The sequence below is a fragment of the Ochlerotatus camptorhynchus genome, unplaced genomic scaffold, assembly GCF_037179485.1.
Source record: "Ochlerotatus camptorhynchus isolate MF236.1 unplaced genomic scaffold, CSIRO-AGI_Acam_v1.1 ptg000374l, whole genome shotgun sequence".
NCBI lineage: Eukaryota > Metazoa > Arthropoda > Insecta > Diptera > Culicidae > Ochlerotatus > Ochlerotatus camptorhynchus.
Window position 1 is genome coordinate 1654257 of NW_027040862.1, and position 16516 is coordinate 1670772.

At 42.2% G+C, this 16516-nt stretch overlaps 1 protein-coding gene across 1 annotated transcript in view; it reads left to right on the top strand.

Annotated features, from left to right (window-relative positions):
- The first annotated feature begins 233 nt into the window (after positions 1-233).
- The window catches only part of Meltrin (meltrin), a 155758-nt gene continuing 139475 nt past the window's right edge, over positions 234-16516 (top strand). The window contains exon 1 of the mRNA XM_065232792.1: positions 234-1294. Within this exon, the coding sequence (XP_065088864.1) occupies positions 766-1294 (529 nt within the window). The 5' untranslated portion in view covers positions 234-765. The remainder of the gene's footprint in view (positions 1295-16516) is intronic.

The following is a 16516-nucleotide window of genomic DNA, read 5'->3' on the forward strand; positions in this document are numbered from 1 at the left end:
TGCCTGAATTGTGTATGGTTTTCTCAGCCTCTGATAATCTGCCAGCACTGCTATGTGCTACACTCCTGTCGCTTTGGTGTTTGTAAGCTCCTCCAGCCAGTCGGTTTTCTCCGCGTGTGTTGGTGCTATGTTTGGGCTGTAAATTTATGCTCTCTGTTGTTGTCGAATCGCACTTTTGTCGATCCGTGAATCCGACTTCTACACTACTTCAGATGTGTAGCGTTTGCGTTCGAGTGAGGACGCACCCTTTCTGCTCTGTTCCCGCCGTGTCTAGTGCTGGTGTTGTTTCGCCGTGCCGTCGCTTTTTGGTCTTCTTTTTTTTAGTTAGCTGCCCCGCGGATTTACTCCATCGTTTTTGTGCTTGTGCTGGGGATATTCTAAAAGAAGAAGGAGAAGTGCCCTCGGATGATGATGGATGGGAAGAGTGCGACGGTGGAAGCGTTCGTTGGTTCTTAGTTTTTTTGTTGATGGAAGTGTGGAGGTCTTTGATCGGAGAAGGAGGAAGTTAGTTGTTGGAAGAAAGTAGTGAAAAAGGCAATCCTATCAGGCAGTCGAAAAAAAGAGAAAAGTGGAGAAACCCGAAAAGTAGTGAAAGATTGTGTGGTTTTTATTTGATTTTCTGTGGTTGCGAGAGATCACTGGGTGGAACGAGCGCGAGAGCGAGAAAGTGCAGAGTGCAAATGCAGTTAGTGCAGCAGTACTACCATCAGCAGCAGCAGCAGGGTGTGTGCGTATGTGCCACTTCTAGTGGAAGAAGATAAGATCATGTTTCTGGGCACGGCGACCGTTTTGTCGCCGCCGATGAAAACAAAGGAATCTACTAGCAATAGCAACAACGACGACGGCAACGAATATGAACGGGGAATTGTTTTTGTTGTTGGAGAAGGCCACCGTTGGGATTCGATGGGTTCGGGAATGGCCGGTGGCTCCGAGGCTGACCCTGAAGCATCGTCGTCGTCGTCGTCGTCATCATCATCAGTAGCATCGGATGATGAGCCCCCAGCAGGAGCCGTAGTACTAATAGGCCAGTGCAGTTTGGCGACAGAACGACGGCAAGGGCCATTAGCAGAAGCTGAACATCGTCCCAGTCCCAATAGGCCACGCAGCCGATGGCGACCGAGTGGTGGCAATGTTTGGGGCTCGCTGCTTCATGTGTTAGTGTTTACAGTAGTATTTATTGATCTATTTAATTCGAGTGCATCGTCATCGATTCTTCGTGCGAGCAGTTTGGATCTAGAATCGGCAGTGGCAGCAGCAGTAGCAGAGGATGCAAAGCCGGAGATTTATGGAAGAGGTAATCTAGAGCATTCTTGTTTTCGGTTTCAGTTTACGCTACGAGTCCGAGTTAGTCATTCCGTAGGGAATTAATCGATATTTAAATTCGGCAGCCCGTTTCTGTTTCGTCTATTTTTTTATTCATTCTAGTCCATTGTCGGGCCCATAAGAACGAATAAGCATGAAAGTGAGCAGGGTGCGATTAAGGAATTCCTGGCGTAACTGGTTCCTGAGGAGAATTCTCAACTAGGTGGTATTTGAAATTGCTTTTTCGGGGCGACAAACTTCGGGCTATCGGATGAATTCGTGAACTTTTTGACTGATTTATGAGCGATAGAAAAGGTGGCTACGGTGCAACAATCGAACCTAATCGGTAAACAACGATCGTAAATTTTGAGTTGATGAGGTAATCCAACGCTGGCTGTTTTGACAAGCGAAATTTCGAGCTTCCGGTCGTTCAGATTAGGAGTGGCTAAATCAATGTACAGGGAACGGCTGTTGACATCATGCTGAATGGAAAGCATATGCTGGACGACTTTGATGCGCAAAGAATCCTTGTTTGATTCTGCAGTATTATAGTCGTTGAATATGTCATTCTGTTTCTGTACTTATGAAGAATTTCAAAACAGCCGAGGCCCGTATGATTTCAGTATAAATTCCATCACAATTGCCTAAAATCATAGCTTTAAAGGGCAGGTCAGCCCTTTACCCCGGGCACTCTGTTTGCCAAAAATCTCAAACCAGAGCATTCATTGAAAATTTATAGCCCTTCATTTCTCTTCGCCAAGTTGGTCGGCTCGGCACCAAAAAAAAATGGACCAACCCAAAAAAAAAGTGAATAAAACAGAGCCAACGGCAGAACACGATCAACGTGTGCCTCTGCATTTAAATATAAACATTAGCATAAAATTCACATGTGTGCCCTTCGCTTTGATACCGTGTTCGTTGTACATATCATGCTCGAGTTAGTACCAACCGACCGGCCATGTTGACCGAATGTCGCCCCATGGTGAAAGCTTTCTTCGCTTCGCTCTGGCTGGCAGTGCATTTTATTTATTTTTTTCGTTTTTATCACGATTGCAGTTTTGCTTTTTTGATTCATGAGGTGGTCATACGGGTCACACCACCGCCCAACGGTCGAATAGTGATGGTGGAAGTTTTCATCAAACCAGCAGCACCGGGAACTGCACTTCTTCCTGGTTGTTGACCCGCCGGCGGGCGATGAAGCGAAACCTAAATATTTATGTCTATTTTTCTTTGGGTCGGGTGGAAGACGGCGAGGGTGGTAGCGACTTTGTCTGACAGTTCGAATCAATTTTGCAAGTAGGGTCTTTCCCATACGCGCGGCTTGAATGAAATTCACTCTCGCGAAGCAGAGCTGCCGTAATCCCTATTAAATTTATTCTCGAACAACTGTTTCGTTTCTCGTTTCTTAAGTGTACGTCGTAGCGTGGTTCACTGTGGGTCAAAGATAGTCAGTTGGCAGAATTTCCTAGTTCTTTGTCCGAATCCAGGGGACAGTAGGGCATCCAGAGTTAGCCCAGTGTTCTCAACTTCTACGAAGTTACATTAGTATCTTAGAAGTTCCATAATTGTTGTTTGCCAAGTTCTCTCAATTCGATCAAGATCTCAGAACATCAGAACATGTCCAACCATGCCCCAGAACCTTCTCCAAACTCCCAACAAAAATTGAGAGAGCACTTAGCGAATGCTGAGAAGAATTTTAGAATAATTCCACGGGAGAATCGTGAGGGATATTGTTAGAATTATTAACAATGTGAAGAGAATTTCAAGATAAATTCATTCTGCAGAGTATTTCTAAAGTATTATGGAGCAAATTAGATCAGAATACTAGATATAATTCTGAGCTGAACAGTGAGTAAATTCCAGCTAGGTGGCAACCCTATCTTGTTTGCCTTGCCTTGACCGGAGCTAACATCGCTGCGGGCCTTTAAATAGAAGATTAAGGGGGTATTCCCAATCTTTTGCCTTTTTTCGGCCTGTTTTTCAATTAATTTTTTTTAAGGAAAATGAATAGTAATGCGCCTAACTCTTTGGAATTCTTGTTTATTGAACATTAAAGTTTACAAATAAAAAAATTTCGACATAAAAAAAGACATTATTGACGTCACAAAATGGCGGCAAACAGACCCCTGTTCGCCGCAAACGCCTGGACGGGCGAAGACTTTTCTCGGAACGGCTTCATCTGAAACAGATTTCGTGATGAAATTAATAATCTGCATAATATTCTCTGGAGCTTCTCCCGTTGGCAGCAAAAAATCTTGCAAATTAACAAAATGGCGGCCAGATGAAAAAACAGGCGATTTTTAGCCCGCTTTTTTTCAGCTTTAAGGTGCTTCAAACAATGTTAAATGTTAATATTTTTGGCTGGAAGTGGGAGAAGCTCCAAAGAATTTAATAAGGAACAAAATGCGCAAAGATTCAAGTCAATATCTCTTATAGTTTCTGAGAAAAATCTTCGCCCGATAAAAAAAATGTGGTTTCGAGAAAAACGCGTTTAAAGTTTTGACTTTAGTTAAAACCATTTGGGGGTTCTTACCATTAGTCAGCTATGCCTGGACACCGAATTCGCTGATCGGAAAACGGCTTGGGGGGATGAAAGTATATAGACTAAAGTACAAAAAAACGTGAAAAAAAAAAATTTGATTTTTTGAAAAAAAAGATCGGGAATACCCCCTTAAGTCTGAATTTAAAAAAAAGCGTTACTGATATTTCCGATATTCTTAATATGTTTGCTTAAGTTTTGTTAAACATAAACTTAGAACTCATAGAGCATTATTTTCTGATTTTCTACCACGAAGTCAACCATTTATATGGCATAAAAGGGAAAATAATTCTATTTCATATAAATAAGACAATCCAGTCACGCCATTTTTGCAGTTCACACTTGAATTGTGACGTTTCAAATGTTGGTTTCAATAACATGGCGGCATATCAGTCAGCTGGTAAATTCCGATTCCGTGGAAATTCTTGAGAAAATTCTGAAAACAACCCTGTGAAGATTTCCCTGGGCGTCAATTTTTAGAGATCCTAGACAAAGAAAAAAATCGAGTCTCGGAAAAAATTAGTCTTGTTCGGAATTTGTGACTAACACTACCCCTTGAAACTGGGGGAATCGCAGTAGGCCGCGCTTGATAGCTGACGTGTTTTTCTTTTGCTGCGTATTTTTCGTCAGCGAATTAATTTAAATTTTTTGCTTTAAATTTGTTAATTTGTGTGTTGAAATTTTTGTTTCAAAGTTCATAAAGTTATCATTTAGTGATATATCGTGTTTTGTCTGTGTTTGCCTTGAGTGACTCGGTTGACCTTGAATATAACCTCCAAAATATACGACGCAGCTTCAGTTCTATTGTTCGGTGACGGTTTTCATTGCCTCGGTTCTCCGAGTTCGGATGCTACACTTTTGGCGTGTAGTTCTATTGAGGGATCGGTCCGGTTGGTGAATTAGTCCGGGAATTCGGGTGATTCGGTGGCAAGTTTTTCGCTTGCAAAAGTGCTCGGCTGCTGGTCTTTCTCCGGTGTCGGAGATTGCGAGCAATATGAAAGATGCCTCGCTGGATACTCCCAAGACTGGACGGGTGGCAGTTGCTCCCAAGACTGACGGGAAATGCATGAAAATTTGTGTTCGTTGAAGGAAGTATTACGACAAAGGTGCATCACGAAATTAGATGCAAAGCTTAAAGAAAATCAAAATTACGGAACGCATGGATTGGAGGATCAAATTAACATGGTGAGACCAGCCCAAATACATTTAGCAATTAAAAAAAACATAAACTAAATACGTGCCAGATTTGAAAAGAATATTTTCGAGTATGTAGCGAGTATGTAATACCAGTATGCGAGTATGCAATACCGAGTAGAAGCGAGTATGTAATACCAATATCCATTTTATAACGGTGATGCATACATGCGGGGCGTATTCTAAGTGAAAGTAACCTCGGAATGGGCGTGACTCTCCAGACATTCTGAAATGGGTTGCTGGATCTGCAATAGAGCTATCACTTTCTAACTCCCGGACTAAAGCTGTCTACAATGACCATAAATGCGGCATTGTAGAGAGAGTTCTTCCATAATAACACTGCCGGCCAGTGGGGGTTAGGGGGAACACACACACACACACACACACACACACACACACACACACACACACACACTACCCGTTGAAACTGGGGATTAGAAAACGGCCACTTTGAACTTCATTTGCTCGCCTGTTATTGTACTACTATTTGAAAGTATATTTTTGACTGACTTGTATTCGATTGATTTTTGGCTTTCATGTTTACAGCCATTCCATAGAAAACGATTCCGATGCCATTTTGGAATCCAATATGGCGGCCATCGGTTTCAGAAAGTGTCAAAACCCCCATAAGATAGGTATTATCGGAATGGTGACGACGTGCAGATGCCGGAAATCGATGTCCGATGCCATTTTGCAATGCAATATGGCGGCCATCGGATTCCGATGTAAGATGTCATTTTTGAAGGCGGCACTCTAGTTCAGATTGTTTTTCAAATACCCATCTGTATGTGTATTTTCGGAACGGGGATGACGTGTAGATGCCGGAAATCGATGTTCAATGCCATTTTGAAATGCAATATTGCGGCCATCGGGTTCCAAAAACTGTCAAAAACCCATAATTATGGTTTTTTTTTCAGAACTGGAATGACATGTAGAGGCCGAAACTCGATGTCCAACGTCATTTTTTAATGCAATATGGCGGCCATTGGGTTCAGAAAAAGTGTCAAATACCCTACAATATGGGTATTTTCGGAACCGGAACAACGTGTAGATGCCAAAAACCGATGTCCGTTGCCATTTTGGAACTTAGATGGTGACCATCGGGCTCCGAAATAGTGGCAAATACCTTACAATATGGGTATTTTCGGAACGATGACCACATGTAGACATGTAGACAGTCGAATACTCTTCAAAATGGGTATTTTCGGAATTGAGGGGCCGACTAGAGACCGGAAAGTATTTCCCAGTTGTAGGCCGGTTATAACAGGCGCAGATTTCGCGGATTTGAACTTTCAGTCGCGAAAATCGCGGAAACATTAAATGATGTCGCGAAAATCACGAAGGGACTGACGTGCTATCACAAAAATTGTGAAATTCATTGTAACCTTTCCGTCCCGGATTATTGTTCTGTAATCAATTTTGTTGTTCATTTGGCTCTCAATTTTGATCTCAATTCCAGAAGTCACACCGGATGTACACGGAAATTCCCTGAGGTCTGTCCAATGTGAGACATTTTCAGTTAAGTTGATTTGTTCTACTATATCAACCAAGACTGTAATAATGTCTGTAGTATCGAAATATGTCCAAAGTGTCTATGTGGATCGAGCCACATGTGGCCTCCCTTAGCTCAGTCGGTAAAGGCGCAGCTACAAAGCAAGACCATGCAGGAGATGACTGGGTTCGATTCCCGGTCCGGTCTAGGAATTTTTCGGGTTGGAAAATTTCTCGATTCCCTGGACATAGAGTTGATTGAACTTGCTACTCAATTATACTAATACAAAAATGGTAGCAGGCATCGAAAGCTCTCATTTAATAACTGTGGAAGTGCATCTAGAACACTAAGTTGAGAGCACGCTATAAGCTAATATGCCATAAGCAATAAGCTTGAAATGCGAAGAAGATAGGACCAGCACCGAAAACCTAAATCGTACCCTACGGGGATCATATCACTGGGTATACAAAAGCAGTCCTAATATATACCACTCCGTTGCAATTGGCATCCACATATCGTCAACTTTCTTCCCGATCCAGATTCAGACCGATCTTCCGATCGTGGCGGTTCGACTGGAAGCCCCTCTCGCAGTACCTATCTATCATCAGCATCTATTTACCCTGCGGACAAATCCCGGACCTAAAAAACAAACTGTGCGAGACGCTCAAGCAGATTGATGAACCTAGAATTTTGCTCGGCGATGTCAACGAACATCATCCGGCTTGGGGCAGTTCAAAGTGTGACTCCCGAGGTAAACTTCTGGCCGATATCGCTGAATCTCTTGAACTTATCATCCTCAACGATGGATCAAAGGGAGTCCTTCAAATCAATCGCCCCTTTTCCCTAGTTGAACTTAACTATGCGCTATCTAAGGGAAAAGGGAAATCTGCTGGCCCCGACGGCCTCGGCTACCCAAGTTTAAAACACTTGCCCCCAGCAGCGAAGCAAATCTTTCTGTACCTTCTTAACAAGACCTGGCTCAACGAATCCTTATCTAAAGAATGGAACCACAGCCTAGTGGTGCCAATTCCCAAAAGCGGTTGCAATCCAGTCGACCCCAGCAGCTACAGACCAATTTCCTTAACATGTTGCACCAGTAAAATCATGGAAAGAATGGTAAATCGGAAACTGATTCAATTCTTGGAGGACCACGCCCACCTTGACCATCGGCAGCACGCCTTCCGTCCCGGTCATGGAACAGGAACCTACTTCGCCACATTGGAACAGCTACTAAATGACGCCAAAGAGCGAAGGGAACTCACAGAAATCGCAACACTCGACCTGTCGAAGGCCTACAATCGTACCTGGACACCGAACATCATCAAACAGTTACAGGATTGGGGTCTATCAGGACATATATTGGCATTCGTCCGCAACTTCCTCGACAACCGGACCTTCGAAGTATGTATTGGAGCTCACAAGTCAAAAATTTACCGAGAAGAAACGGGGGTTCCTCAAGGCTCAGTCATCGCCGTCACTCTTTTTTTGGTAGCAATGAACGGGGTTTTCCGTAACCTGCCGAAGGATATATACACTTTCGTATACGCCGACGATATTGTCCTCGTCACCGTGGGCAGAACACCGAAGGCCTTGAAACGGAAGCTTAAAGCGGCGGTCAATGCTGTAGTAAGATGGGCCAGCTCAAGCGGATTTCAACTCTCCGCAGAAAAAAGCGCCGTAACGCACATCTGCAGTTCTAATCACCGGCTTGGCTTTTTCCGGTGAGGCCGCAGCTATTACCCTAGCAACGTCTAGTCCATCCACCGCCAGCGTTCTATCAGCCATATGCAGCCCGACCGCAATGCATCCCTGGATTCAAGAGATACAGAACAGAATCAATAATACATCGTACTCGTTTGGATTCCGGGACACTGTTGAATCACAGGTAACGAAACGGCAGACCAACTAGCCGCGTCTGGAAGATACGCTCCTTTTCTAACACGTGAAGTCCCCGGACAGGACATCAAACGATGGGTTTCAAGTACGGTTCGCGCAGCCTGGGTGGCCGAGTGGAACAGCCTTAGACATCCTTTCATACGGAAAATCAAAGGTGATACGCATAAATGGGAGGACCTTCCCATTCTAAATGACCAAATAAAAGTATCAAGACTCCGCTTTGGCCATGCGCGTTTCTCACACAACATGGAGGACAGTAGAAACTTCAGAACACTGTGTGAGACTTGCCAAACGCGACTTTCCGTTGAACACGCCATCATCGAATTCTCGGCATACCAGTCCCATCGGGAGCTCCATGGTATCCCCAACAGCATTAGGAACGTCTTACAAAATAACAAATCCACCACATCGGCTCTTATCTGTTTCCTAAAAGACACTCAATTATACGACCAAATATGATCCCGAAAAAATCTAAGTAAGGACAGCACACCATACGGCCCCGCAAAAACTGCCACAAACCAATGCTACAACTCCCACACACGATGAACACCCTGCTTTCAACAACGGACATGATAGCGGCGCCGGTGGTGTAGTGGTAAGCGTGATTACCTCTCACCCCAGCAGGCCTGGGTTCAATCCCAGTCGGCGCCGCCGGGATGTTCTGAGGCATAATATCTCTGATCACGCCTTCCTTCGGAAGGGAAGTAAAGCCGTTGGTCTCCGGTTTATGAGTTGATGGGTCGATAGGTGGTAGGGTCCAGGTGTGGGAGCTGCCTCCCTGGCGTCTGTAGCATTGGTGCTCAGCACGGAAAACAAGATCGACGGAAAACAAATCAAGGGGAAAAAAACGGACATTATCTGGAGATGAACAACGATACTCAACATGGCAACGACCCGGCTTTCCGACAGAAACAACGTAAAAAAAACCCAAATATCTAATTACTATATTATCGTAACTATTACTCAGGGGGCCTCTAACGCCCTCTTCTATGAAATAACCGGAGATGAATCAGCCTGCGGCTGAAAATCTTGAAAAAAAAAATGTATATGGATGTTGAAGGAATAAGTATATCTAAAAATGTTCTTAAACAGAAATACGATGTTAGTTAAAAAAAAAATCCCCGCCTCCCGTGTCTCCTAGTCTAGAGAGTACTTAAGCGCGGTATTTTATCATTTTTTACCATATTTTAATTCACAAAACAAATAATGTCAAAATCGTGTGAGCTCCCATGTAGATAAGGTGTGTATGATTTTTAGCTATGAATTATGAATTATTTTAAGAACAATTTCACCAACAAGCGGTCCTACAATGGTTCCGTCTAAACGAAAATTAACGGAGGAAGACGTCAGCAAGATTTTAAACAAGTTCGAAAGCCTAGAAACGCCACCAGCGAAATGTAAATTAGGCAGCAGGATGTTGAAAACGACATAAAAAAGCAATCTAAAATGACATAACAAAGATCTGCATCCGGAAAAGTTCGCTGAATTTGACCCCGATGATGAAGCGGAGGGTTCATACCTGGGCGAAAAAAAGATGCCGAGAGTTGGTATGCACATGGAGTACAACTTCTACATGACCTCCTGCATCAAAATGGTAACAGAAGGTGGACTTCCATTGTCAGTCTTCGAAAAACCAGGGACTGTCGACATTATGACAAAAATCGAAAGAGCTCTCAAGGTGAATCCCGATACCCAAAAAAGTATTTGGGGAATAATTGGAGAGGTAGTTAAAAGGTTCCGATACCAAATCACGAAGGATTTGGAAGAAAAGTTCGTGTGTTTGAAGCTAGATTCAGCATAAAAAAGGACGAAGCATCCTAGGTGCGAACATACAGTACCTGAAAAAAGGAACAATGGTGGTAAGGCCCTCGGTTTAATTGATATGCAGCTAGCTCAAACCGCGAACAACATTCGTGACAAAGTATTCAAACTTTTGTCACGATTTGCAAATCGAGAAACTGTCCTCGGTCACCACAGATAACGGGGTGAATTAAGTGAAGGCACTATCCCTCTAGTTGGGTTTAGACAGGGCAAGTCAATTGATCAAGTCATGAATGTCATGATGAATTCAACTGACTTGGACGCGAATTGAACGTGCAAACGATGCCATTCAACTGACTTGATCAACTCACTTCAAATGAAAAAAGTTGAATCAGGCTCAACTTTTCAAGCCAATTGAATTCAACTGAGTTGATCATTTGACTTGCCTAGTCTAAACCCCGCTTCATGAAGAATGCACAGGCAATGTTAGAAATGGAAGATGACACAACAAATCTAGATCAACATTTGAAATAAGCAGAACAACCAAATAAAAACGATGACTTTAAACGCAAATTTCTCGAGAATCAAAACACATTTATGCAATCTAACACCAGCATCTGATAGAACAAACTTCCTTTATCTTATGTCATTGTTAGTTTGCGTGGGTGTGTTCTGACTTCTGATTCGCGTGAAATTTGTGTTGAAATCCCTTGTTTACTTTTGGTTGTTCCGCCTATTTAAATTGTTGGTCTAGAAATGATCACAGCACTGGAGTCTACTCTGGAGAAGAAAATGATTGCAAAAACAGCTAACATCTACCCCGTTCGAAAACTTGCACTCGTAAGTTTTGGCTTCGAAAAAAAAAAAAACCTACACGAAGCGTTTTCTACGTACACACGAAGCGTTCGTTTCACACATTCACTCGGTCCGTTTACACTCGTTCAACTTTAGTTCGGTCACGCTCGCAACATGAGAAACGAACGGAGGGTGTCCAACTGTCATCTTTCGGTTCAGTTTATAGATGCTGAACAAAGTATGAACGCGTTCAAGCAAATCACTGTCTCATAATGTAAGGATGTTTTATTATGTTCACTACTTACTCAGAATTTATACTATACATAAATAACTGAAGATGATACAATGATTTTTTTTTAATTTTTTTTTCAAAGGTAATAAACGATATTCCAGATCAGTCGGTAACGGCGCAGCTACAAAGCAAGTCCATGCTGGAGACGACTGAGTTCAATTCCCGTCCGGTCTATTAATTTTTCTCTACTTCTTTGGGCTTATTGGAAAATTTCTCTACTACCAAAACCAAAATTCTAACACACCGGCGGTCGGTGTTGATTTAGAACACCGGGTACACGAAAACTCAACCGAACCAAGGTACACGCTTACATAAACACAGGAGTATTTAACAAACCCGAGCCAGCACACGATTTTACCAAAAGGCATAACTATAGGCGAACTTGCTCCAAACCGACTGCGTTGCTACTCGAGGGTAGGGCGTCTCCATGTGAACGGAAGGATGATTTGCTAGCATGAACATGCTCATTACAGCCAAAACACAACTTTTCGAAATTATGAAACTATGAGATATTATAACAATAATTTTTAAATGTAAGATACAGTGTTCACTCGGGTGTCGATAAAAGCAGGTCACTCTCGATGTGTGCCACGCGATCGTCTGTTTTCTCGGCAGCAACCATTGTGTGGTCCTCCTCATTGTTCTTCATCAGCAGTTCTTCCGGTCGATGCGTCGTCGACATTGGAAAGCAACCGTTTCGTGATGAGTGTGTGAGTGCTGACCACGTTTTGCGTCCATTGCTGCAATGGAAGCGCTCTGACCCTCGTTGGCGTAACTGCCATACAATGAAACCAATGGAAGCGGCTCCAGTTCTGATGGAGGAGGCTTTTTGGATAGCGGAAGATAAAGTGTTTATTGTGTTGTATCTTTTGACTATAGTTTTAAAAACCTGTCAATTTCGCTTCCAGAGTGTCACAATTAGCGATTAGCTATAACGAAGAGTACTCACTCATCGCGATTACCCATTACAGCTAAAATAGCTAATTGTGACCCTCTAAAAGCAACATTTACAGGTTTTATGTGTCATACACAAACTTTACCTCCTCTTCTTGCCATCTTCAGTTGCCCATCACTGCTGCAAAGTTATTGAATTTCTTCAGAGGGAAATTCCGGGTTCGTGAAGAAACAAAATTATAAGATTTCGAAAAGTAACATTGCACATTTTATTATGGTTTTAAAGCATTCTAAAAGTCTACAGTTTTCCAATTTCCCGAAATATAATTTTATACGTATTTTTGGGTGAAAAATATAAGAACTTCCCCAGAAGAGTAATAAGAAACATCTAAGGAGAAAGTTTGCAGAAACGTCCAGAGAAAGTCTAAATGAATTTTCCAAGGGAAGCGAGAAGAAATTTCTGGAGGAGTCCAGAAAAAAACTTTCGACGTATTCAGAAGACATTTTCATGCAACTTATCAAGGAATGCCGAAAAAGCTTCTGGAGTAGTTACAAACGATTAAATATAAACTTCCAATAACATTTTAAGAAACTTGCCGAATAAGTTTGGATGAACCTCCCAGCGGAAGTCAAAACAAGCTACTTCTGGAAGTAGCTTCCGAAGAAATCAGATGACTATTTCTAGGAAAATTGGAAGAGATTTCTGGGAGAATTCGGCAATATCTTATGGGTCAAAAAATACTCCTGAGGGTCGGTTAATGGAAACACTAGTCTACAGCACCCTCATAAGACCCATTGTTACTTGTGTTTGAATTTCTTCAGAAAAAGTACTGAATTCCTTATATTAAGTTGCTCAATTACTGAAATTAAATAGCTGAATATCTGTCTATAAATGTCTGAGCCTATGAAAAATGTCCGCTCTTCGATATTTGCTTTGTTTTCAAATCAATTTTGAAAAAAAAAATTTAGCTTGTCCACCAAATTATACCCTCGGAGACACTTGAGGGAAATCCCAAATTAATACTGATAACCGAAAATCCCCGCTGCCCAGCCCACAGCAGTTAGCTCACATTCCAATAAAATTCCCGTGCCAGAGCGCGTTTTTGGCGTCTAGCAAAAATTTGAATATTTTATGAATCACCTACCGGGCATTCGCTTTGCTTCCCTCACGCAGGGATGCTGCTTCCTTAATTTTTTTTTAAAAAGAATTTATCTTTCTTTTCTTTAACGGGGGAGCTGCAGTACATTCCGAAGATAAACATCCCCCGCCGACTGTCTCCCGAGCGCGCATACGAATGATGTTTTAATGGTCTCAAGACTAGCGGAGGGCGGCAGTAGTAGAGTGTTTTATTTTTAAATATTCAAACAGTTTTATTCAAATTTCATTCCGGTCGGTGTGCGCCACTGCCTGCTCTACTAATACTAAATGAATAGAGGAGAGCCGTCGTCTTGAATAAATTGATCAAAGTCTCGTTTTCCGGCGAGTAGTGCCCGCGAATTGACTTCTCTAAATCTTTGATTACGTCGCGCGATTCCGAAAAAAAAAGACGGCACGGATTGTGAGTTCTTTGACTTTCGCTCGTTAAGCTCTCGTTAATTGTTGTATGTTGGTTGTTTGAGAGTACATTTTTTTTTTCGTTAATATAATGAAACGAATCGAGACGCGAACGCGTTCGCAAGAGCGCTGCGGAGTGCGATAACGGAAATGACTGAAAAAGAAAGAAAAACACGTCTGGCGGAGCGTTTTTTTCTTTTTTTTCGATTTCAATTCAAAAAACGGCCTACCATACCATTAAAAAGCGAATCGCGTAATGTGCTTATGCTTCATCATCTCGAAATAACAAGGAAAAAATTGACCGAATAAGAGACACTTCAAAGAGAAGGCAGATTCTCATTAGTGCCGTCATCATCGTCTCATCGTAGGAAGACAATAACGACGACGACTTGAGCATCTGTTGAGAGCGTTTTTCCATTTCTTTGAAAGCTCTCGCTGTAAATAAATAATGAAACATACCTTACACGTCACACGGATGAAGAAGGTTCCTCTCAGGGTCACATTCCTGAACTTCCATATGTCGCGTTCCGCAATAACGGGGACGATTATCGTCGCTCTTCAACCTTATCATCATCAGAACCAAAATAGAAATAGCCGATATCCGGTCAAATCCCCGATCCAGGGTCAATTCGTCCGACCCCGATAAGAGGTTGGCTACGACATTGATCGACGCAGCTTACTGATAGAGGAATCAGTAGCTGCACATTGTGGCGAGTAAACAGAAACTGAAGATTTATAAGTAATCTTTGTTTACGTGTAGGTTGAAAAGGTTGGTCAATATTTGAATTGATATGTGTTTGCAGAGAAATGGAAAAGGTTTATCCAGTTGAATACCTACGCCGGAGTCTAGCTTTATTGTAAGCCTGTAACAGCTATCTGGATGCTTTTTGGGTTGCGGCTTTTTTTTACATTCGTAATCAACCACAGGGGTCATCTGGGACGAACAAAGATATAAGATAAGACATGTAAAAGCCAGAAGTACTTGAAACACGTTAAATTGTAGTTTAAAAGCATGGGTTATGATTGTGTAGGTAGATTAGAGATTTCAGTTATTTATTAAATAAACTTCAATTATAGAATTCAGAAAGTTTATTAACATAAGAGATAGGACGCGGAGGGTCCGCTTAGGGAGGCGACTAGCCTATGAAGTTGTATAATAAATCTTCCTATTTAGTGTATTTGCTAATTACAGACAATGTCAATAGCGAAAGTCATATCTTCAACCAGGCGCTTACGAACAAGTGAAGTTTTAGGAAAGATGTGTTTAATATGTTGATAGGTTTGAGATAAGAATTAGGATTGTTGTGCTTTAGTTTTCGGTAAGGTATGATGTGTCAACAAAGCCCTTTTGAGCAAATTTTCAAACATCAAATTCATACCGAGTTTGCAAGTCGCCGCGATCGGACGTATGCATAAATAGCTCTATAGAGCATCAAATTCGACAGTGAGCATGCATAAGGGCCTATACGCGATGATCGATTCTCTTCGTCGATTTTCTCTTTTGTTAATAACTCGCTAGATTTAACGTTTCTCGGTGCGTTTGCTGTTGCTTTCGATAGCCAATACAACCTGTTACTACTCTGTATTGAACAAATTCTAGAAAATTGTTTCGCCTAGCTGTAGCAATGCAAAGAGAAAATCGATGAAGAGAATCGATCATCGCGTATTCGCCCTTATGAATGCTCACTGTCGAATTGCATATCGGTGCTGATTGCTTGTGAAGTGTGTGGACCGACGAAGTGCATTTTTCGTTCTTTTTTGCCAGACCAAGCAAGTTTCGCTGCACAGTGAATAGAGGGCAAGAAAGGCCATGCCCCATACAGGCGGCCCCAGTGGGGCCCCTGGTCCCCTTTTCCCAGGGGAAGACTTCCCAGCACTCGGTCAGCAAAGATTCTCCGGGAAGTTTTTAGTGATCGAAAGAGTTGATTAAGGCGAAACTCTTGAAAAGGTTTCACCTATAATCATTGAAAAAACAATTCAAACCTGGTGCGGTGGTGACAATGTCGAACAAATAAGAAGAACAAAGGAGGGTAAATATCTAATCAAGACGAAGAACGATAGACAAGCTCAAGCTCTGCTTAAGCTAAAAACTATCTTTAGTGATATAAACGTTAAGATCTACGAACACAGAACACTAAACTCGTGCAGAAAAGTTATCACGAATCGTGACCCTTACGTAGTTACGAAAGACGAAATGCTTGAAGTGCTAAAAAATCAAAACGTGACAAAGGTAGAACAGATTAAAACGAAGCGCAACGGCGTGGTAAGTGCAACAAACTCGTTCATCATAACGTTCAACAGTGTAAATGCCCCCAAGTATGTGAAGGTAGGCTTCGTACGAATTGCTACTAGGCCGTTTTACCCTCGGCCAATGCGATGCTTTCAGTGTTTTCAATTCGGACACATCGGCAAAGCGTGCAAAGGAGAAAAAAGGTGCTATAACTGCAGTAAATCGTTCCACGGGGATTCATGTGACAACACTCCCCAATGCATAAATTGTGCTGACAAAGAGCAACAACAACAACAACACCGGCCTACAAGTAACAGCTGCCCAGTATGGAAAAGGGAAAGTACCATAATGAAGATCAAGGTTGATCAGAACCTAACATACAGAGAATCAAAACAAAAAGTGGAAAAATCGGAAAAAAATTATTACTCTGAAGCGCTTAAGAAGAATCTGGAGACCAAATTTGAAGATACATTGAAGAAGAGGGAAGAATGGTTTCTCGCTGAATTGAAGAAACGAGATGAAAAAGAGAAGGAAAGGTTGGACCAATACAAAAATCACTTCAAAAA